General features: G+C 46.1%; 1 protein-coding gene across 3 annotated transcripts in view; it reads right to left on the bottom strand.

Moving 5' to 3' along the window:
* Positions 1-22,757, bottom strand: part of LOC126210275 (endoribonuclease Dicer-like) — a 334,521-nt gene that overhangs the window by 244,036 nt on the left and 67,728 nt on the right. For all 3 annotated transcript variants that reach the window (XM_049939469.1, XM_049939471.1, XM_049939470.1), the window contains one exon: positions 9,220-9,391. In XM_049939469.1, coding sequence (XP_049795426.1) covers positions 9,220-9,391 — 172 coding nt within the window. The remainder of the gene's footprint in view (positions 1-9,219; positions 9,392-22,757) is intronic.

The raw sequence follows: 22,757 nt of genomic DNA, 5'->3' as shown, positions 1-22,757 counted from the left end.
GTTTCATATCAGCGCACACTCCGCTGCAGAGTGAAAATCTCATTCTGGATTAGGAGATTAGTCTGGTGGACAATAGAAGGATCTAATTATCACTTTATGCTCACCCCCAATACTGAGTCCTGCCCAAACACTCACAAGCAGCTTAAATTTCTACCTCAGTGGATTTGTTTTTCTTGTCAACTGCGACAAATACTTTCACGAGCACTTCAAACTCTGGTAACATGTTGCGAATGTTTTGGCAGTTTACCACAAGGATTTTAATATTCTCACCTGTGGGAGGCATTTCATTCGATCTTACACTGATATTTCTGTATTAACCACAGCTATCGTTATCTGGTTTGGATGGAGAGTCACCCAATCTAAAAAGCCCTTTTATGCACGCACACACACACACACACACACACACACACACACACACAGTCAGCTGCCCAAGTGGCAGCCTCTGATGTGTAGTGCACGACTGACCCATTTAGGGGGACGCTAAAGTTCTCAATCCTGTGGCACAAGGTCAGGAAGTTGCTGCCTAGATTGTCACAGAACCTTCAAAGTCTCTGGTTCAGTCCTTCCACTTGACTCAGAACCAAAGGGCCGTGATCAGTTCTGGGGACAATGCTGCAAACTGTGAGCTCTGTTGAAACTCCACGCCAAGGCTGGTCTTCTCAGCCTTTTCTTCCAGTCGCTGGAATTACCCAAGAATGACTTCAGAGCCCAGTTGACAGGCATAATTTTTTTCCTATGTGCAGCACAATCTGCAGTTGGTTGCACCCTATTCCCTCAATAGGTGCTGGAATCTCCTCTTCAACATGTTTGAATGATGTCCCCAGGCACACACAGTGAGTGCACTTGGCGTCTTTTCCTGTCCCTTGGTGCCATTTCCCTAAGGCGTACCATCATTTGTCATAAGTTTGAACTACAGATGATTAATAGACCCCTACCCTTTTGCGTTTGCCTCCTCCTGACACTGGACAAAACAGGTTTCCCCAAAACATGTGAAGTGAGTCTCTCTGGCTCAGTTCCAGTTTCAGTGAAAGACAGCACCTCAAAGGTGTTGGTCTGAGGGACTGGTACAACACCCAAGCCATCCCTGGCCCCTGTGCACCCTGTACACGACACCTAGATCTACCACTGACGTGCCACTTGAAGTCACGTGATCTGGTAATGACAGATCCTGTACTTTCTGCAGAGGAGACAGAATCCACGGGAGAGGATAGTACTTGAGGTAGCTCTGGTGCAGGTACCACATGTACGTAACTCTCGGGAACTCTTCCGACACACTGATTTGCAGCAGCTGCCAACAGTTTGACAGCAGTCGGGGCGACGTCCGGCTGCTTACAAACATCAGCCGACTCGTCCCGTGTTCGAGAACAACATTCACAGTGGGGCTGCATTTTGGCTGGTGCAATGTGTTACAAGGCAGTGAACAAGCAATTTAAATTAAGCCTGCTGATTATCTTTTAGAATGAACATTAACACCACAAAAACTTTTATTTTGTGGTTACCAGTTTTGTCAATTTTTTTCCATCTTCAGATCTCCTACCACGATGGCAGGCCGTGGTGGCAAAACGGAGCAAGTGTTACAACTCTTCTACTAATGTCAACTGTTGACGTTAGAGGAGTCGCAACACTTGTTCCATTAAATTGCCACCAACTACCATCATATATGAGGTCTTAACATGGTCAAAAACTGACCACAAACAACAAAATAAAAGTTTTTTGTGGTTTAGACTGTTTATGTTCATTTTAAAGTACTAAGAAAACTGCTGTTCTCCACGAGAAATATTCTCAAAAACTGTTGATTATCTTTTAATCCGCTGAGCTAAAAACTTCCTAATTCCTTATAAGAATTGAAGCAAATACACAAAACAAGATTTCTATTAAAGCAACACAAAAATCTGAGGACTTCTTCTGTAGTGGTCAATCCAAGGATTGGTTTGCAACAGCTACAATGGCAACTTGTCTCCATTCTGTGCGTCTTTCAGCTTTTCTCTTCATTTCTTTATAGGTGTTACATCCCACATCTTTCACGATTTGATCCATGTACCTCAGTCGTGGTCTTCCTCTTGGTCTTTTTCCCTCGACATATCCCTCTATGATTGTGTTCAGGAGTCCTTTATGTCTTAAAAGATGGCCTGTAAATTGCACTCTTCTTTTAACAATGAAACTCCAGAAGCTTCTCTTCTCACTTGCTCTTTCCAGAACCACTTCGTTTGTGACCTTGTCGATACATTTTATTTTCAGCATGCGTCTATAGCACCACATTTCAAAAGAATTTAGCTTCTGGTCTTCCTCTGTCCCAAGAGTCCATGTTTCACACCCATAGCATGCCACACTCCACACACATGATTTCAAAAATCTTTTCCTGATTTCAAGGCTGATGCTCTTAGATGTTAAGATGTTTTTCTTCTTGTTAAAAGCAGCCTTTGCTTGAGCAATTCTACTTCTCACTTCTGCCTTACTCCTTCCATCCCTGGTAATATTACTGCCCAGATAAGTAAATTTATCAACTTGTTCAAGCAGTTCATTGCCTACATGAACTTGGACTTTCACTTGATCTTCTTTGTCGCATGCCATTACTTTTGTTTTTGCTTTATTAATTCTCATATTATATTCTTCACCCATAACTTTATTCATTCTATTCAGTAGGACTACAAGATCTTCTTCACTTTCAGCCAGGACAGCTATATCATCGGCATATCTTATCATATCTATTCGTTGCCCATGAATTACTACACCTGTCCGTGAATTTTCCCTTACTTTTTTTCAGCGCCTCTTCAATGTATACATTAAAGATAACGGGATAGTGCGCAACCTTGTCGGACACCTTTCCGTATCTGCACCTCTTCTTGTTTTGTCCGTCCATGGATAACCGAATCTGAGGTAAAAATTACTAATTTCCTAAAATGTTTTGAGGTTAATTACAGTTGTTTGCAAACTCTAAAACAGAGTTAACTGACAATAAATGCAGATAATATACAGGGCTACTCCTCTTTAAAGGAAAACTAGATGTAACACAATATGTTAGTTAGAATATCTGCTAGTAACTAAACACTACAAATTGCTCACTGATTATGCAAAGGACAATGGTAGCTTCTGAAAATTCTCAAAAGTGCATGTTTTGTTAGCATTGATGTAAAATGAAATTCAGGGGTGATGTATTCTTTGGCAGAACTGTGAACCACGAATACTGATTTTCAAGAAGTAAGTTACGGATCCAAAACACTTGTACTGGTAAATTACAAAAATATAGTTTTGTAAACGTCAGAAAATTCTCAAAAATAGCCTATTTCTCATGCAACGGTACAATGAAATTAGACGACAACTGTTTTGAATGAAGACAGGCCTACTGTTCTCAAAATTTTTTAAAAGAGCACTAATAAGTTTAAGCCACAGTATTTGTTTATTGCAGCCTCATGAATGTTCAAAATTTCACAATGTCTCACAGTACGAACAGGTATTGATACAATCAATGAAAGATTATGCAGACACAACATAAAGAGTAAAATACGTGAATTTAGAACTTCAAATCATCACAAAAATCTCGTGCACGCTGTCTCACACAAAGAAGAATTCCAAAGTCAGCTTTTATATATAAATAACAATGCATACTGCATGGGTTTTTCACTTAGGTGTTTCTGTGCACACATCTACACTGACGTGCTGAAGAAGAACACTGCAGCACGAGTTTATCTCAGTTAAAATCACTAAAATGTGCAGCACCAACAAAACACGTCCTCTGCCTGTTGCAGCAAACAGTGCTAATGTACACTACCTTAGCGCCCGCTGCCTCGCCCTTGTAGACTGTGTGATATGCATAAAATTTCTTTTTCTTTAATCACATTTTTATGCAGTTCCCAGAACCCGTCACCTGGGTCCGCCTTCCTCCTCATCCCAACAATATCCTGCAGCACTCCTACTTTCTATGTGCTTCCCAAAATCCACAAACCCATCTGGTTGCCCCGGTGTAGCTGGCTGTTGTGCTTCCACTGAAAGAACTTCCATTCTCAACCAACACCTCCAATCGAGTGCTCAAAACCTAGCTTTCCACATCAAAGAAACTAATCACTTCCGTCACCGACTTCCCACCATCTCCACCCCTTTATCTCCCAGATTCCTATTCGTCACTGTTGAGGCCACATCCCTACACACCAACATCTATCATCCCCTTCAGACTCCAAACCCACTACCACATTCCTTAATCGTTTTACCAACCATTTCCTGGCCGACAACTACTTTTCCTTTGAGGAGAAGGTTCACAAACAATACCACGGCATACGCATGGACGCTCACAAGCCATCCTCCTATGCGAACCAGTTTATGGCTTATCTAGAGGAAACCTTCCCAACCTCCAACATCTCCCAAACCCCCAAACTGGTTCAGGCTCATTGGTGATATCATCATGATCTGGATTCAGGGCTTTTGACACCTCATCCTCATTCCCTCACAACCTCAACACCTTTTCTCCCATCCACTTCACCTCATCCTCTTCTACACAAGGCACCACCTTCCTGGACGTTGATCTACACCTCTCCGATGGGTCCATCTGCACCTTTGTCCACGTTAAACACACTAACCACCAACATAACCTATATTTTGACAGCTGCCATCCCAAAAAGTCTCTCTCACACAGCCTAGTCATTCATGGATAATGTGTCTGCAATGATAGTGATGAGAACTCCCTTGCCCAGTATGTTGGAGGTACCACAAAGCCATTCACAAACAGGCAATGCCCCCCGAAACATAGTCCAGAAAGAAATATCCCATGCCATATCCTTAAACACCCCAATGTCTCCCACCACCACTACATCCTAACAAAGATCCTTCCCATACCTCATAGAATGGTGATCCATCACCTACCCAATCTACACAACATGCTGGTCTATCATTACACTACACTACACTACACTACACTACACCACTCCCACCTCTCAACCCCTTGCCACAGGCATCATATCCCTGTGGCAGACCACACCTCCTACTCCAGTCCTGTCAGTCTTTTCCTACCCCATTAGATGCTGGGCCACCTGTGAAAGGAGCCATGTCACACACCAACTCTACTGCAAACACTGCACAGTTTTTTATGTTGGTACGACTACCAATCAGCTCTCCACTAGGATGAATGGACACTGCTAGACTGTTGTCAAGAGCATAGTTGACCTCCCAGCAGCACAAAACACTAAATTTCAATGGCTGCTCCACAACTCAAACCGTATGGATCCTCCCCTCCATCACCAACTTCTCTGAACTATGCAAATGGGAGTTATCCTTCCATTTCTGTAATCGTCCTGGCCTCAATCTCAGGTAACCCATCATCCCCATGCCCTATACCCAATGGTATCCCCTTGCTGTGTCCTGTCACCCCTCCCAATTCACACCTCCAAATTGCCTTCGGCATATGCCACTTCCCATCAGCTACAATCGTGCCATCCTTCCCTCCTGCATTACTAGCTGGCCAACTGGTTGCCTCCCTCTGAACTGCAAGCCACCCACCCCAGTCCCTTTCCTTACCTCCTGGGAGGCTGTTTGCTGAGTAGGCTCCTCTAAGCCAAAAGCCAATACTTGTTACAGTTATTTTACAAGGTAGTTTTCTCATGACTCACACTGTTGAAAATGTAAATGTGGGATGTGCTCCTTTAAATAAGTACCACTTTTAAACACGCTAACTGCAGAGCTGTGATCGGTGATCTGTGCATGTACGCTGAGCTTCTACACCTACTGGTTACCCATCGATGATACGATGGAAGCTCTCATCAGCATTTATCTTTATTTATGCTTATTCAGAATGCCTCAAGTAATTGAGAATTCCACCAAGAGTGAAAAATGCCAGGATGACACATTTCTTATACACAAAAGACGTGAAAATGTTTGAAATTCATCACGAGATTACTTAATTTTTTGGAGAAAACATCACGGGCTCTGCAATAAGAAAATGGAATGGAATGTTTAAAGATGGCTAGTCTCGATAATGGCCCCAATTTGGCAAGGAAGAGTGTCCTCAAGTTTCTTTGCATATGCCGTATCCAGTTGCAGTCGCTCATTGATAATTACATCTTACTGAGTAAGAAAACTGCAGGGATGTTGAGTGCTATGTTTCACCCGATGTTCAGCAACAAAGAAGATGAATTTTTAGGCCAAATTATTACTAGCTGCTCATGTCATACCAGAATCTAAAAAACAATATGTGGAACAGAGACACTCAGTATCACGAAACAAAGCAAAGATGACATATTCTTTCAAAAGGTATAAGGTTATCTGCAAAAATTGTTTTATTTGAGTTGTGTTGATTACATTCACTCACAAGTTTGTTTCAGTGGTCATTTTCCAGTGATCCTGTTGAGATGTTATCATTGTTGTAGTATGCTTATGTTTATGTTTATGTATTTTCTATATAATATTACATTATTATAATAGAGGGAAACATTCCACGTAGGAAAAATATTAATATGTCTGCTTGTGTCTGTATATGTGTGGATGGATATGTGTGTGTGTGTGTGTGTGTGTGTGTGTGTGTGTGTGTGTGTGTGTGTGTGTGGGCGAGTGTATACCCGTCCTTTTTTCCCCCTAAGGTAAGTCTTCCCGCTCCCGGGATTGGAATGACTCCTTACCCTCTGCCTTAAAACCCACATCCTTTCGTCTTTCCCTCTCCTTGCCTCTTTCCTGATGAGGCAACAGTTTGTTGCGAAAGCTTGAATTTTGTGTGTATGTTTGTGTTTGTTTGTGTGTCTGTCGACCTGCCAGCACTTTCATTTGGTAAGTCACATCATCTTTGTTTTTAGATATAATATTACATTATATTATACTAACATCTAGGTGGAATGACATCCACAGTGCACCTTGGAGGGAGTTTTCTGTCTGGTAAAATGCATCATTATGATTTTTGTAGTTTCTTTTGTATTGGAAAATATATTACTTTTTGCTATTTTGTCTAAAACTGACATGGTGAGACAGTGGTTGTGTACAATTAATGTAGGTGAATTCTTACAGAGAAGAAAACAGCAACCAGCCATTATTAATACTGCTATTTATTTAGGTAAATAGCGCCGTTACTGGTTTCGAACTGGAAAGTTCATCATCAGATGGCTGTTCACATGATTTTCAAGATACACTTTACATTATCGCCCGTTTTTGATTTTTATTATTGCACTGTGGTGAAGCATTTTTGGTGTGTTGTTGCCCTACGGTAGAAAAACAGTGTTAGAAGCACCCTATGTGAAAATAACTAACCTCCAAACAATGAAATACAGCGTAAATAAATATGTAAAGTTACGTACCATAACCAGTTAACCTTACATATTTATTTACGCTGTATTTCATTGTTTGGAGGTTAGTTATTTTCACATAGGGCACTTCTAACACTGCTTTTCTACCGTAGGGCAACAACACACCAAAAATACTTCATAATAAAAATCGAAAACGGACGATAATGTAAAAAGTATCTTGAAAATCATGTGAACAGCCATCTGATGATGAACTTTCCAGTTCGAAACCGGTAACGGCGCTATTTACCTAAATAAATAGCAGTATTAATAATGGCTGGTTGCTGTTTTCTTCTCTGTAAGAATTCACCTACATTAATATCACTTTCTGACAGTTCAGAAATGGTGTTTGAGTTTCAGAGACTGTAAAATAAATAATGGAAAGCATAGATTGCAATATCAACAATATTATGAAAAGGAGAGATTGCTATTCTCCGTAAAGATGACAAATTGAGTTCCAGACAGGAATGACAAAAAGACTGTTACATACAAGTTTCCAGCCAAATCATTCTTCAGAAAAGGAAAAATGCACACCAATTCTCACAAGCACACCTCTCAATGCATTATTTAACTGCTCAATTTGCACAGCTCTTTCTCTTCAGTAAATAATCCAATTCTTTTGAAATTTTAATAATTTGTTTGTGTATATGTGTACATCGCAAATTCCGATTTGCATCCCATTCTGTTAATTCCTTTGTGGCGTCTTTTTTGTCTCAGAATGTACTCCACTTTTTCACTGTGCTGTGCCAATTTATTTTGGCTCCTTACGTGGCCCTGCTACAGTATTATGGCACGTGGATGTGGATTTCAATTGAGTTGCAGGAATACCAGCAAAAAAATTATGAAGCCCTTTCACAACCTCCCCCCCCCCCCCCCCTCTTCACCTTCCACAGTCATAATTAAAAGCTCCGTGACTACTACTCATTGGCTGATTGCCTGAATACCTCCCACAACCATAACGACAATGATGATGGCAACGATTTCAAAGCAGTACTCTGGCAGTACTTGGCTAATTAGACAGCATATTTTTATGGGAAATGGATTCAAAGCTGGTTATCATTATAAATGCCTTAATACTGGTAAGTCTACACACATACTCCACAAGTCACTGTGCGGTGTGTGGTGGAAGGACATCACACCACTACGTGCCATTTCCTTTCCTGTTCCATTTGGCTCGCTACAATGACGGTGTTCGGCTGTTTCCCTCCAGTGCTCTACATGGGGTCCACGAGTTGAGCTCGAGGGAACAGCCAGACACGTCCCAGGCTACTGGCGCAGCCAGACTGCACAGCAGTCACTTAGCCACGGCGTGAGTAGAAGGCCGGGCAGCCAGATGCCGAAGCAGCCGATTCCAGCACCGGCACTGGCACCGACCCACACACGCGAGCCACGCGGCACTGTCACCGATATCAGTGGAAGGCCTGCCGTGTACCTCTGACGCAATAAAGTCGGTTACACACTCGCCAGTGTTTCTCTGCGTGCTTCGGCACGAGTTACCCCTCTCTCCCAAACCGTATCTCCCTGACAATCTGACAGATTTCAATCCCTGAGCTCAGGGGGTTGTAACAGCCAGATCATTTATGTATACAGAAAATAGCTGCGGTCCTGTCTCACTTCCCTAAGGCACCGCTGACGATATCCTCGTCTCTGACAAACACTCGTCGTTGAGGGTAACGTATTGGGTTCTGTTATTTAAGGAGTTTTGAGCCACTCATATACCTGGAAAGCTTTTCTGTAAGCTGAGACCTTTGCTAACAGTTGGCACTGGGTCAAATGCTTTATGAAAATCTAGACACTACATTGAAGAGCAGATTAAAGCATAAAGTTTCATTTAATAATAAAATTTGTTTAAAAAATGCAGTTGTGATTGTTTAGCATAAAAATGGTACATACATAAATCATTTGAAACCAAAATTCATACACATTTTTACAGAAATATATATTAAAATGCAATATGAGGGCATACCTCGTGAGTTGCAAATTCCTTCTGCCACCTGTCCGGTTTCCAGAAATCAACATTTTGAAGACCAGTATAGATTCCTACAGACAGATCCGTGTGCCGTCTTATATACTCTGCCTGTTGTCCCACCAAGGCCACAGTATTGGCAGCAAATACAGCAACTTTCCTGTCTGGGTCACTGCACAAAGAAAACGTAGTCACTGTTAGCCACATCTTCAAATAACTGATGTAGGGGAAAAAAGTTTATTCATGATCTTCATTGTTTTATAGAATTACACTGCTGTCATTAAATAGTTTTTTTAAATTTATACCTACATTCATATTACATAATCCAATGTACAGTTCATAGACCATCGCTAGTCATTCACTTAACTATTACCTTCACAAACTGAGCAAAGTCCGCAAAGTTTAGAAAGAGACGCATCTGATGATGATCTAACAGATTGAAACCAGTTGTAAAAAAAGGGAAAATTCTGTGATTAAAGACTGTTTTTGATTCCACAAGTTCTGAAAAGGGATTACCGGTACACCTTTCTGTGAGCTGTAATCACCCCCCCCCCCTTTTTCCCTAAAATAGTTAAACAGTTGACATGTCACAAGTAGTAGTCACCAAATAAATGTTAATGGAACTTCTTTATTTTCATAACTATTTCAGGGTTGGCCCATCATCAGATGACCTGCTAAATTAATAACACATTTTTACATATCAAATGTGAACACATACAGCAACTCATTTATACAGGAACAATGGATTGAAACCAAAATTCATACATATTTTTTGCAGAAATAGATATCACAATGCACTTTGAGTACAATCAAGTGACAAAGAAGTCTTTCGACTTCAAGAAGTTACTATATCGATATAAGGGCAAAAATGGTGATTTGGCATATATCAAAAATTGGAAACTCCGGGTAGGAGTATCGACAATGTAAGAAAAGACAGAATCCTACTTACTGTAAAGAATACATGTCCAGTTGCAGACAGCCACAATTAAAAAGACACTCACATACACTTTCGGCCACGGCCTCCATCAGTAAAACACACACACACACACACACACACACACACACACACACACAAAGCAAGCACACTTCACACACAAACGACCGCCAACTGCGACATCTTGGGCTGGAATAAAACATCATGTGGGATGCAAGCAGTAATCTGGAAAGGATGGGGAAGGAGAAGGGGAAGGGATAGTAGTGTATGGATGGGGAGAGAGACAAACACTGACTGGTAGAGTGTGCAGTGACCAGACTGCCAAAAGGCACAGCGTCAGGAGGTTGAGGGGCAGGGAGGTGGGAAAAGAAAGGAGCAGAAAAGGAGAGGAGTGGGGAAAGATGGGGAGATGCATTGGCAGAGAGCTGCAAATAAACAGAGTGAGATATGAGAATGGGGAGGGGATGATAGCGCAGAAGGGGTGGAAACTGCCCAGTATTTTACTGTAGGTTGAGGCTGGTATAATTACAAGAGCAAAGAACTTGTTGTAAGAGTAATTTCCATCAGACCTAGTCCGCAAACAGATCTCCCGTGCCATTTCCCCTCACACTCCCAATGCCTCCACCACCCCCAAGAACCAGCCACCAAGGAGTGTCTCCTTCATCACCCAGTACCACTCTGAACTGAAACAACTGAACCACATCCTTTGCCAGGTCTTCAATAACCTATCATCAGGCCCTAAAGTGAGCAACACCCTATCTGAGACATTTCCCACCACTCCTTTGTGGTCTTCCATTGCCCACACATCCTCCACAACATCTTAGTCCACCCGTATGCTACTCCCGATCCCAACCCCTTGCCACAAGGATCATTTCTCTGTGAAAGACCCAGGTGCAAAACCTGTCCAATCCACCCACCCAGCGCTTCCTATTCCAGTCCCCATCACAGGTTTATCCAGCCCCATCAGGTCCAGGCCACCTGCGAAAGCAGACGTGTCATTTACCAGCTCTGCTGCAATCATTGCACAGGTTTTTTATACAGTATGACTACCAACCAGCTGTCCATCAGGATGAACAGCCACAGACAGACTTTGGTCAAGAGCATAGCAGACCAGATTGTGGCATATCATGCAAATGAACATAACACATTTGTATAAATGATGACTATAAAGTACAATACACATGTAGAATTGTGGACAGTTGGGAATGTGAGTCTCACGGGAAGCGTGCAAGGGATAAGTCCCTGCAGTCTCGCTATTCATCTGTGTCCTCGGTGGCTCAGATGGATAGAGCATCTGCCATGTAAGCAGGAGATCCCGGGTTCGAGTCCTGGTCGGGGCACACATTTTCAGCTGTCCACATCGAAGTATATCAACAACACCTGTCGGCAGCTGAGGTTTTCAATTAGTCATCATTTATTCCAGGGAAAAGCTGCACGGTCATCAACAGTAACTGTTCTTTCGAGAACAAGTTAATGTCTTCGTATAACACACTTGACTGCAATGACTGCTTCACCACCCGAGCCATCTGGATCCTTCCCTCCACCGCCAGGTTTTCTGAACTGCAAATATGGCGGTTATCCTTACAACACATTACTCGCTCTCATACCTATCCCGGCCTCAACCTACGGTAAAATACTGTCCCCACAACCTCCACCAAATGGTTTCCAACTCCTCTGTTCTGTCATCTCCTCTCCAACCCTGTTTATTTGCAGCCCTCTGCCAATGCATCTGCCTGTCTTTCCCCACTCCTATCATTCTTGCTCCCTTTCCCTCCCTCACCTTTCTGCCCCATAACCTCATGACTCTGTGCCTGTTGGCAGTCTATCACTGCACACTCCACCAGATGGCATTCGTCTCCTTCCTACCCATACACTACTACCCCTTCCCCTTCCCTACCATCTCCAGATTGCTGCTTGCATCAAACGGGATGTTGCATTCCGGCCCAAGATGTTGGAGGTGGCAGTCGCGCGCGGGCGTTTTTTTTTTTTACTGGTGAAGGCTGTAGCTGAAAGCTTTATGTGAGTGTCTTAATTGTGCATGTCTATGACTTGACATGTCTTCTTTATGGTTAGTAGAAATCTGTCTCTGCCTACACTGTTGATTTGACATATAGAAAACTAGCAGACAAATGAATGTAGAGGTTCTGAACACCACATAAGTAGACTCGCCTATGTTAAATGGTGTATGAGTGGTGGCACTGCAGACCCGATATAAGCCATTATTTTTTAATAAAATTTATTTTACAATAAGAATGGATAATTAAACAAATTTAAAGTTGTGTGTACTTCATGGCAACATAAAGGGCAAAGTAAAACATACTTAATACAAATGGTAAAACATAAAAGTTAAAGTAAAAAGATAAAACCTATACATAAAATCTGAGGCAATGGCCTTGCTGCAGTGGATACACTCGTTCCCGTTAGATCATCGAAGTTAAGCGTTGTCGGGAATGGCCAGCACTTGGATGGATGATGATCCAAGCCGCCATGTGCTGTTGCCATTTTTCGGGGCACACTCAGCCTCGTGATGCCAATTGAGGTGCTGCTTGACCGAATAGTAGTGCCTCTGTTCAAAGAAAACCATCATAACGACCGGGAAAACAGTGTGCTGACCACACGCCCCTCCTATCCACATACTCAGCTGAGGTTGACATGGCGGTCATATGGTCCTGATGGGAAACTTGTGGCCTGAAGATAGTTGTTGTTGTTGTTGTGGTCTTCAGTCCTGAGACTGGTTTGATGCAGCTCTCCATGCTAATCTATCCTGTGCAAGCTCCTTCATCTCCCAGTACCTACTGCAACCTACATCCTTCTGAATCTGCTTAGTGTATTCATCTCTAGGTCTCCCTCTACGATTTTTATCCTCCACGCTGCCCTCCAATGCCAAATCTGTGATCCCTTGATGCCTCAGGACATGTCTTACCAACCGATCCCTTCTTCTAGTCAAGTTGTGCCACAAACTTCTCTTCTCCCCAATCCTATTCAATACCTCCTCATTAGTTACGTGATCTACCCACCTAATCTTCAACATTCTTCTGTAGCACCACATTTCGAAAGCTTCTATTCTCTTCTTGTCCAAACTATTTATTGTCCATGTTTCACTTCCATACATGGCCACACTCCATACAAACACTATCAGAAACGACTTCCTGACACCCAAATCTATACTCGATGTTAACAAATTTCTCTTCTTCAGAAACACTTTCCTTGCCACTGCCAGTCTACATTTTATATCCACTCTACTTCGACCATCATCAGTTATTTTGCTCCCCAAATAGCAATACTCCTTTACATCTTTAAGTGTCTCATTTCCTAATCTAATTCCCTCAGCATCACCCGACTTAATTCGACTACATTCCATTATCCTCGTTTTGCTTTTGTTGATGTTCATCTTATATCATCCTTTCAAGACACTGTCCATTCCATTCAACTGTTCTTCCAAGTCCTTTGCTGTCTCTGACAGAATTACAATGTCATCGGCGAACCTCAAAGTTTTTATTTCTTCTCCATGGATTTTAATACCTACTCCGAATTTTTCTTTTGTTTCCTTTACTGCTTGCTCAATATACAGATTGAATAACATCGGGGGCAGGCTACAACCCTGTCTCACTCCCTTCCCAACCGCTGCTTCCCTTTCATGCCCCTCGACTATTATAACTGCCATCTGGTTTCTGTACAAATTGTAAATAGCCTTTCGCTCCCTGTATTTTACCCCTGCCACCTTTAGAATTTGAAAGAGAGTATTCCAGTCAACATTCTCAAAAGCTTTCTCTAAGTCTACAAATGCTAGAAATGTAGGTTTGTCTTTTCTTAATCTTTCTTCTAAGATAAGTCGTAAGGTCAGTATTGCCTCACGTGTTCCAACATTTCTATGGAATCCAAACTGATCTTCCCCGAGGTTGGCTTCTACCAGTTTTTCCCTTCGTCTGTAAATAATTTGCGTTAGTATTTTGCAGCTGTGACTTATTAAACTGATAGTTCGGTAATTTTCACATCTGTCAACACCTGTTTTCTTTGGGATTGGAATTATTATATTCTTCTTGAAGTCTGAGGGTATTTCGATTGTCTCATACATCTTGCTCACCAGATGGTAGAGTTTTGTCGGGACTGGCTCTCCCAAGGCCGTCAGTAGTTGTAATGGAATGTTGTCTACTCCTGGGGCCTTGTTTCGACTCAGGTCTTTCAGTGTTCTGTCAAACTCTTCACGCAGTATCATATCTCCCATTTCATCTTAATCTACATCCTCCTCCATTTCCATAATATTGTCCTCAAGTACATCACCCTTGTATAGACCCTCTATATACTCCTTCCACCTTTCTGCTTTCCCCTCTTTGCTTAGAACTGGGTTTCCATCTGAGCTCTTGATATTCATACAAGTGGCTCTCTTTTCTCCAAAGGTGGTGGTGGTTGTTGGGATGTTTAAGGGGGACTAAACAGCTAAGGTCATCAGTCCCCCATTCCAAAAACAGGCGAGACATAAATGCACGAAGCAGGTAAAACCCCAAGGGGAAGGAGATACCCCCCCAAGGCCCTAAAAGAACACAAATGCGGTAACGAACACTACAGACACGAAGAGTACAGATGAACACCAGACAAAAAGAAACAGAAGAAAAGAAGATGGCCGGAGACTGGTTGACTGACCACGACTACAAAAAAGGGAAAGAGTCAACCATCGACTACACACTAAAATCTGCAACCAAATATGAGAGACTAGAGGACAAGAGACACACAAAGGGAAAGGAGCAGGACCACCCTAAATGGAACCATAAAAAGGACTACCACGGATAAAATTTAAAACGTCATCAGCCATGGAGGCATTGTCACTTAAAACCAAAGGCAAAGTGCCCGGGAGGTTAAAAGACTGCCGGAGGGTGCGCAGTCGGGGACACTCCAATAAAATGTGGGCGACCGTCAGCCGGGACCCACACCGACACAGGGGGGGATCCTCCTGACGCAAAAGATGGCCGTGTGTCAGGTATGTATGGCTGATGCGGAGCCGACACAGGATAACAGAGTCCCTGCGAGAAACCCGCAGGGAGGAGCGCCACACATCGGTCGTCTCCTTAACAGCTTGCAGTTTATTCGGGGATGTCATGCCACGCCACTCAGCAGTCCACATCCCAAGCACCTTACAGCGCAACACCAGCTGCTGATCGTGAGCCGTGAGGCCGATTTCCAAAGCTGGGGCATCGATCGCCCCTTTGGCCAGCCTGTCGACACGTTCGTTCCCCGGGATGCCAACGTGACCTGGCGTCCAAATAAAGACCACCGAACGACCAGAGTAGGTAATGGCGGAAACAGACACCTGAATAGAGGACACCAGAGGAGAAGAGGTATAGCAGCGGTCGATGGCCTGGAGGCTGCTCAGGGAATCACTGCAGATGACGATGGACGTATCTGAGCAGGAACGCATATGCTCAAGAGCGCGCAATATGGCCACCAGCTCTGCAGTAAAAATACTGCAGCCAGCCGGCAAGGAGCGCTGTTCAACATGGGCAGCGTGAGCAAAAGCGTAGGCAGTGCGACCATCAACCAGGGAACCATCAGTGTAGACAGTCTCACAGCCCGAAAATGAGGCGAGGAGCGCAAGAAAACGGCGACGGAGGGCCACAGGCGGAAGCGAGTCCTCGGGTCTCTGTGCCAAGTCCAGACGGACGGACGGCCGGGGCAAACACCAGGGAGGCGTAGGTGCACGGACCCGGAAGGGAGGCAGAAGAGGGAATGACCCCAGTTCAGACAGCAGGGACTGGACGCGGACAGCTATAGAAAGCCCAGACCTAGGTCGCCGTTCGGGCAGATGGAGGACCACGGCAGTGAAAAGCAGGCGATGATTGGGATGGCCGGGCGAGCAATGCACGTGGACAGCATAGTCGGCGAGCAGTCGATGGCGGCGAATCCGCAGCGGGGGAACCCCGGCCTCCACCAGTAGACTATCCACGGGGCTCGTACGGAAAGCGCCAGTTGCAAGCCGAACCCCACAGTGGTGTATGGGGTCTAACAACTTCAACACTGAGGGTTATGCAGACCCATAGGCCAGGCTTCCGTAATCAAGCCGGGACTGCACAAGGGCTCTGTACAATCGCAACAGCGTGCAGCGATCCGCACCCCAAGATGTGTGGCTCAGGCAGCGGAGGGCGTTGAGGTGCCGCCAGCATTTTTGCTTCAGCTGAGTAATATGAGGAACCCATGTGAGCCGGGCATCAAAGACGAGTCCTAAGAAGTGGCAAGTGTCCACCACTTCAAGCAGATGGCCGTCGAGGTAAAGTTCAGGATGAGGGTGGACCGTCCGACGCCGGCAGAAGTGCATAACTCGAGTCTTGGCTGCAGAGAACTGAAAACCGTGAGTCAGAGCCCATGATGCTGCCTTGCGAACGGCTACTTGCAGCCTGCGTTCGGTGACTCCCATAGTCGTGGAGCTAAAGGAGATGCAGAAGTCGTCGGCATACAAAGAAGGAGACACCGACGACCCCACGGCTGCAGCCAGACCATTAATGGCCACTAGAAATAAGGAGACGCTCAACACCGAGCCCTGCGGGACCCCATTCTCCTGTGTATAAGATGAACTAGAGGCGGCACCGACTTGCACCCGGAAAGAGCGGCGCAATAAAAAGGTTTGAAGAAAAGCCGGGAGCCGACCACGAAGACCCACTCATGCAACGTAGCAAGGATCTGATGCCTCCATGTGGTGTCATACGCCTTCCGCAGATCGAAAAATACAGCAACGAGATGCTGACGTCGGGCAAAGGCCGTACGGATAGCAGATTCCAGCCGCACCAAATTGTCCATGGCAGACCGGCCCCGACAGAAGCCACCCTGGGATGGAGCGAGGAGACCGCGCGACTCAAGGACCCAACACAAACGCCGCCCCACCATACATTCGAGCAATTTGCACAAAACGTTGGTGAGGGTAATGGGACGACAGCTGTCCACCGTCAGTGGGTCCGCACTGGGCTTCAAGATGGGGACAATAAGACCCTCTCACAATTGCGACGGGAACACGCCCTCGCTCCAAATGCGGTTAAAGATGGTGAGGATGTGTCTCTGGCAGTCCCTGGAGAGATGCTTCAGCATCTGTGCGTGGATGCAGTCCGGTCCTGGTGCCGTATCAGGGCAATCGGTGAGGGCAGCGAGGAATTCCCTCTCGCTGAAAGGAGCTTTGTATTTTTCAGAACGACGCGTGTGGAACGATAACGGCGTCTGCTCGGCTCGCTCCTTTAGAGAGCGAAAGGCGGGGGGATAAGTTGCAGTCACAGAGCTCTTAGCAAAGTGCGCAGCAAGGTGTTCAGCAATGGCGGCAGCGTCTGTGCAGACAGCGCCGTCCAAGGAGATCCCAGGGACACCCATAGGGGTCTGGTGTCCATAAATCCGCCGGATCCGGGACCACACGAGCGAGGGGGAGACACGGGAGCCCAAGGATGAGACATACCGCTCCCAGCACTCCTGCTTACGCCGTGTAATAAGACGACGGGCCAAGGCACGGAGCCTCTTAAAGGCGATGGGGGTCTCTAGAGACGGGTGCCGCCTTTGACGCTGGAGGGCCCGCCTACGGTCGCGAATAGCCTCAGCAATCTCCGGCGACCACCAGGGTACAGCCTTCCTCCGCGGGAGTCCAGAAGAGCGGGGGATGGCAGCCTCGGCCGCCGAAATGATTGACGTGGTTAAGACACGGACCACCCCGTCAATGTCACCCTGTGGGGGAGACTCAATGGTTGCAGCGGAAGTAAAAGCCGGCCAGTCAGCCCTGTGGAGAGCCCAGCGGGGCAGGCGCCCAGAAGAATGACACTGGGGCAGTGACAAATAGATGGGAAAATGGTCACTACCACACAGGTCAGGATGCACTCTCCAGTGGAGGGATGGGACAAGTCCGGGGCTGCAAAGAGAGAGATCAATGGCTGAGAACGAGCCATGGGCCACACTGAAATGCGTGGGAGCACCGGTGTTCAAGAGGCTAAGGTCGAGCTGAGCCAACAAATGCTCCACGGCACGACCGCGGTCATCGGAGACAGTCCCACCCCATACAGGGTTGTGGGCATTGAAATCGCCCAGCAATAAGAAGGGTGGCGGCAGTTGGGCTATCAGCGCAGCCAGGACATGCTGCGCGACAGCACCATCCGGTGGAAGGTAAATACTGCAGACGGTAACAGCCTTTGCCGTCCACACCCGAACAGCGACAGCCTCTAAAGCTGTTTGTAGAGGGACAAACTCGCTGTGAAGAGAGTTAAGGACATATATGCAGACGCTGCCCGGTTCTCATAATAACCCCGATAGCCACGGAGGGCGGGGGTTCGCATTGCTGGAAACCAAGTTTCCTGAAGAGCAATGCAAAGGATAGGATGAAGGCTGATAAGTTGGAGGAGCTCAGCTAGATGGTGGAAGAAACCGCTGCAGTTCCACTGGAGGATGGTATTGGCCATGGATGGGAAAGGCGTGAAGGGGCTGGCGAGGCAGATTACACCTCCGGGGCCCCTGCTGCTACTGAGTCACCACCTGTACAACAGCCATCCATTGCGTCCGAGGGACTGGCGAGATCCATGTCCTCAGCGGACGCCAGAATCTCCACCTCATCCTCAGACGCAGAGCTTGTAGGAAGCGGTGGAATGGGTGCCACCGCAATGTGTGGAATGGGTGCCACCGCAATGTCGGTAGCCTTGGGGACTTTCTTCTTCTTCTGCTTCTCGCGCTGTGCCTTCGGTGGTTCAGGCTGGGAGGGCGTCACTGGGTCAGTCTCAGGGACAGACGACGACTGTGTGTCCCGACGACCAGGGACCGGCGGTTGTTTGAGCCACTTGCGGCTGTCGGCTTTGGTACCGGTCGGAACTTGCGAAGGGAGGTCCCCAAAGGACCCCTTCCTGGCGAGAGGAGCCGAAGAAGTCTTACGCTTCTCCGGCTGGGAAGGGGGAACTGATGTCCCCGATGGTTGGGGGGGTGTTGCTCCTGAAGTAGATGGAGCAGGAGCAACAGTGGGTTTAGGGCCCCCCACCATCAAGAGGGCAGGTGTGGTCCTTCGACTCTGAGAGCTGACTGGAGCGGATGGAACTGTAACGGGAGTGACAGTTGCGGCATAAGAAGCTGTCATGCGCACTGGATGAAGCCGATCATATTTCCGCTTCGCCTTAGTGTACGTCAGGCGGTCGAGAGTCTTGATTTCCATGATCTTCCGCTCCTTCTGCAGAAGCGGACAGTCTGGCGAGCAAGGCGGATGGTGCGCACCACAGTTCACACAGATTGGAGGCGGGGCACAGGGATGATCAGGATGGGATGGTCGACCGCAATCGCGACAGACGAGGTCGGAAGCACAGCGTGAAGACATATGGCCGAACTTCCAACACTTGAAGCACCGCATCGGGGGAGGGATATATGGCTTGACATCACAATGGTACAGCATCACCTTGACCTTCTCCGGTAACGTGTCACCCTCGAAGGCCAAGATGAAGGCACCGGTGGCAACTTGACGATCCCTCGGACCCCGGTGGACGTGCCGGACGAAATGGACACCTCGGCGCTCCAAGTTGGCGCACAGCTCGTCACCGGACTGTAAAAGGAGATCCCTGTGGAAGATAATGCCCTGGACCATATTCAGACTTTTATGGGGCGTGATAGTGACGGAGACATCCCCCAGCTTAGTACAAGCGAGCAAGGCCCGCGACTGGGTGGAGGATGCCGTTTTTATCAACACCGATCCGGACCGCATCTTGGACAAGCCCTCCACCTCCCCAAACTTGTCCTCTAAATGGTCTACAAAGAACTGAGGCTTCACGGATATAAAAGATTCCCCATCAGCTCTGGTACAGACAAGATATCTGGGCGAATACGTGTCACTTTCATTCAACGCCTTCCGACCCTCCCATGGTGTGGCGAGGGAGGGGAACGATTTGGGGTCATAAACATTACCTTTAAAATGGGCCCTCGAACGCTTAGAGACTGCTGGTGGCTGGCCACCAGCAAGAGAAGATGTGCCACGCTTCATTGCCTGTCATCCACCCTGATGCCACCTACTCCGACCAAGGGCCCTCCCCACGGGTGCCACCCAGCCGCAGCAATAGCCATCTGGCAGGACGGCCATTGCCGGGAGTCCTGATGCCCCAAGGAGATGGGCATCTACTCCTTGGCATACGTGGGGAGTTAACGGCGCAGGCATCAGTAGAGCGATCCCTGTGTTGTCAGGGGGCTACAACCAAGAGGGTACATGGCGGCCCCACCACAACGGACTGGCTACCGTGCTGGATCTTAGGTGCAAAAATGTCCAAGGTCGTCGTCGCAGTTAAAAGCAACACTGCAGAGTGCAGCGTGGTAATCGCACCCAGGGACGTATCCTCGCCCAAGAGATGGAAAACGAGCGGGACACCATTGCAACGACAAAAAAGCCGGCTAAAGGTCTCAATGCACGACAGATACAGTGCACCATGTAAGGCGCCCTTCCCCAATTGGCTCGCTCTTCGGAATAATTTAGAAAGATGGAGGTCAAACCCGAGAGGGGACCATCATATAAGGCCGAAACATTTGAGACTCCTTTTAGTCGCCTCTTACGACAGGCAGGAATACCGCGGGCCTATTCTAACCCCCGAACCCGCAGGGGGTTCTCCAAAGGTCTCTTTAATTTTCCTGTAGGCTGTATCTATCTTACCCCTAGTGAGATAAGCCTCTACATCCTTACATTTGTCCTCTAGCCATGCCTGCTTAGCCATTTTGCACTTCCTGTCGATCTCATTTTTGAGACGTTTGTATTCCTTTTTGCCTGCTTCATTTACTGCATTTTTATATTTTCTCCTTTCATCAATTAAATTCAATATTTCTTCTGTTACCCAAGGATTTCTACTAGTCCTCGTCTTTTTACCTACTTGATCGTCTGCTGCCTTCAGTACTTCATCCCTCAGCTACCCATTCTTCTTCTACTATATTTCTTTCCCCCATTCTTGTCAATTGTGCCCTTATGCTCTCCCTGAAACTGTCTACAACCTCTGGTTTAGTCAGTTTATCCAGGTCCCATCTCCTTAAATTCCCACCTTTTCGCAGTTTCTTCAGTTTTAATCTACAGTTTATAAAAAATAGATTGTGGTCAGAGTCCACATCTGCCCCTGGAAATGTCTTACAGTTTAAAACCTGGTTCCTAAATCTCTGTCTTACCATTATATAATCTATCTGATACCTATTAGTATCTCCAGGATTCTTCCATGTACGCAACCTTCTTTTATGATTCTTGAACCAGGTGTTAGCTATGATTAAGTTATGCTCTGTGCAAAATTCTAACAGACGGCTTCCTCTTTCATTTCTTAGCCCCAATCCATATTCACCTATTATGTTTCCTTCTCTCCCTTTTCCTACTGTCAAATTCCAGTCACCCATGACTATTAAATTTTCGTCTCCCTTCCCTACCTGAATAATTTCTTTTATCTCATCATACATTTCTTCAATTTCTTCGTCATCTGCAGAGCTAGTTGGCATATAAACTTGTACTACTGTAGTAGGCATGGGCTTCGTGTCTATCTTGGCCACTATAATACGTTCACTATGCTGTTTGTAGTAACTTACCCACACTCCTATTTTCCTATTCATTATTAAACCTACTCCTGCATTACCCCTATTTGATTTTGTGTTCATAACCCTGTAGTCACCTGAACAGAAGTCTTGTTCCTCCTGCCACCGGACTTCACTAATTCCCGTTTTGGTTAATGTTACAAGGCCAGATCAGTCAATCATCCGGACTATTGCCCCTGCAACTACTGAAAAGGCTGCTGCCCCTCTTCAGGAACCACACGTTTGTCTGGCCTCTCAACAGATACCCCTCCGTTGTGGTTGCATCTACGGTACGGCTATCTGTATTGTTGAGGCACGCAAGCCTCCCCACCAATGGCAAGGTCCATGGTTCATGGGGGGGGGCCTGAAGATAGAGTGCTATAAAATCTGAGCCATGGTGGCTTTCTCACAATTCATATGATCTTTGACTCGCATGGTGCTGTTGAGGCACAGCACCCTCCGGTGTGATGGCTCCGAACATGGTTGCTAGTTTTGGTGGCCAGTATGAGCTGAGGAACATAACTTTGATTAATTTCTTGTGAGGTGTCTTCGCCATGGTGTTAGGTGCTGGTGGGCGGCCCAATATTGGGGTCATGTTATCCCAATTGAGTACCGATGTGGCTTGTGCTGCGATTTATCAAAAGGGCGCCACGCTTTCACTGCAGTGTTCCCAGTCAATTTCATCTGTCTTCCTTCTGTTTGTTGGGTATGGATGTCCGAGTCTCCATGGTATTCAAAGGGCAATGTGACTGCACAATATGGTAGACATTTTAAACTGATTCACTGGCCACTAAGTCGTCATAATTTCTTTTATGTGTTAACCTTATGTATCCATGGTGCTCGTGAACCTTTAGCCAGTGTATAAAGTGCTGTGTTCCAGAAGAAAGCTTATTTTGAACGTTGGCAGTGTGCATTAGTATATGCGTTACCTGTTCTTGTCCACCTCCTCTAAATTCTTCTGATTTTTAAAGTAAATGACTGGTCATGTAATTCTCAATTGGGGGTACAGTGAAATGTTTAATATTACCTGTTACCATGGATGATTAATTGTTCATGTCAGAATGGGTGACTGTTTTGCTGTTTTATTGAT

Source organism: Schistocerca nitens, chromosome 10 (genome assembly GCF_023898315.1).
Source record: "Schistocerca nitens isolate TAMUIC-IGC-003100 chromosome 10, iqSchNite1.1, whole genome shotgun sequence".
In the NCBI taxonomy this organism is placed as follows: Eukaryota; Metazoa; Arthropoda; class Insecta; order Orthoptera; family Acrididae; genus Schistocerca; species Schistocerca nitens.
This window is presented reverse-complemented; position numbering and strand designations above follow the sequence as displayed.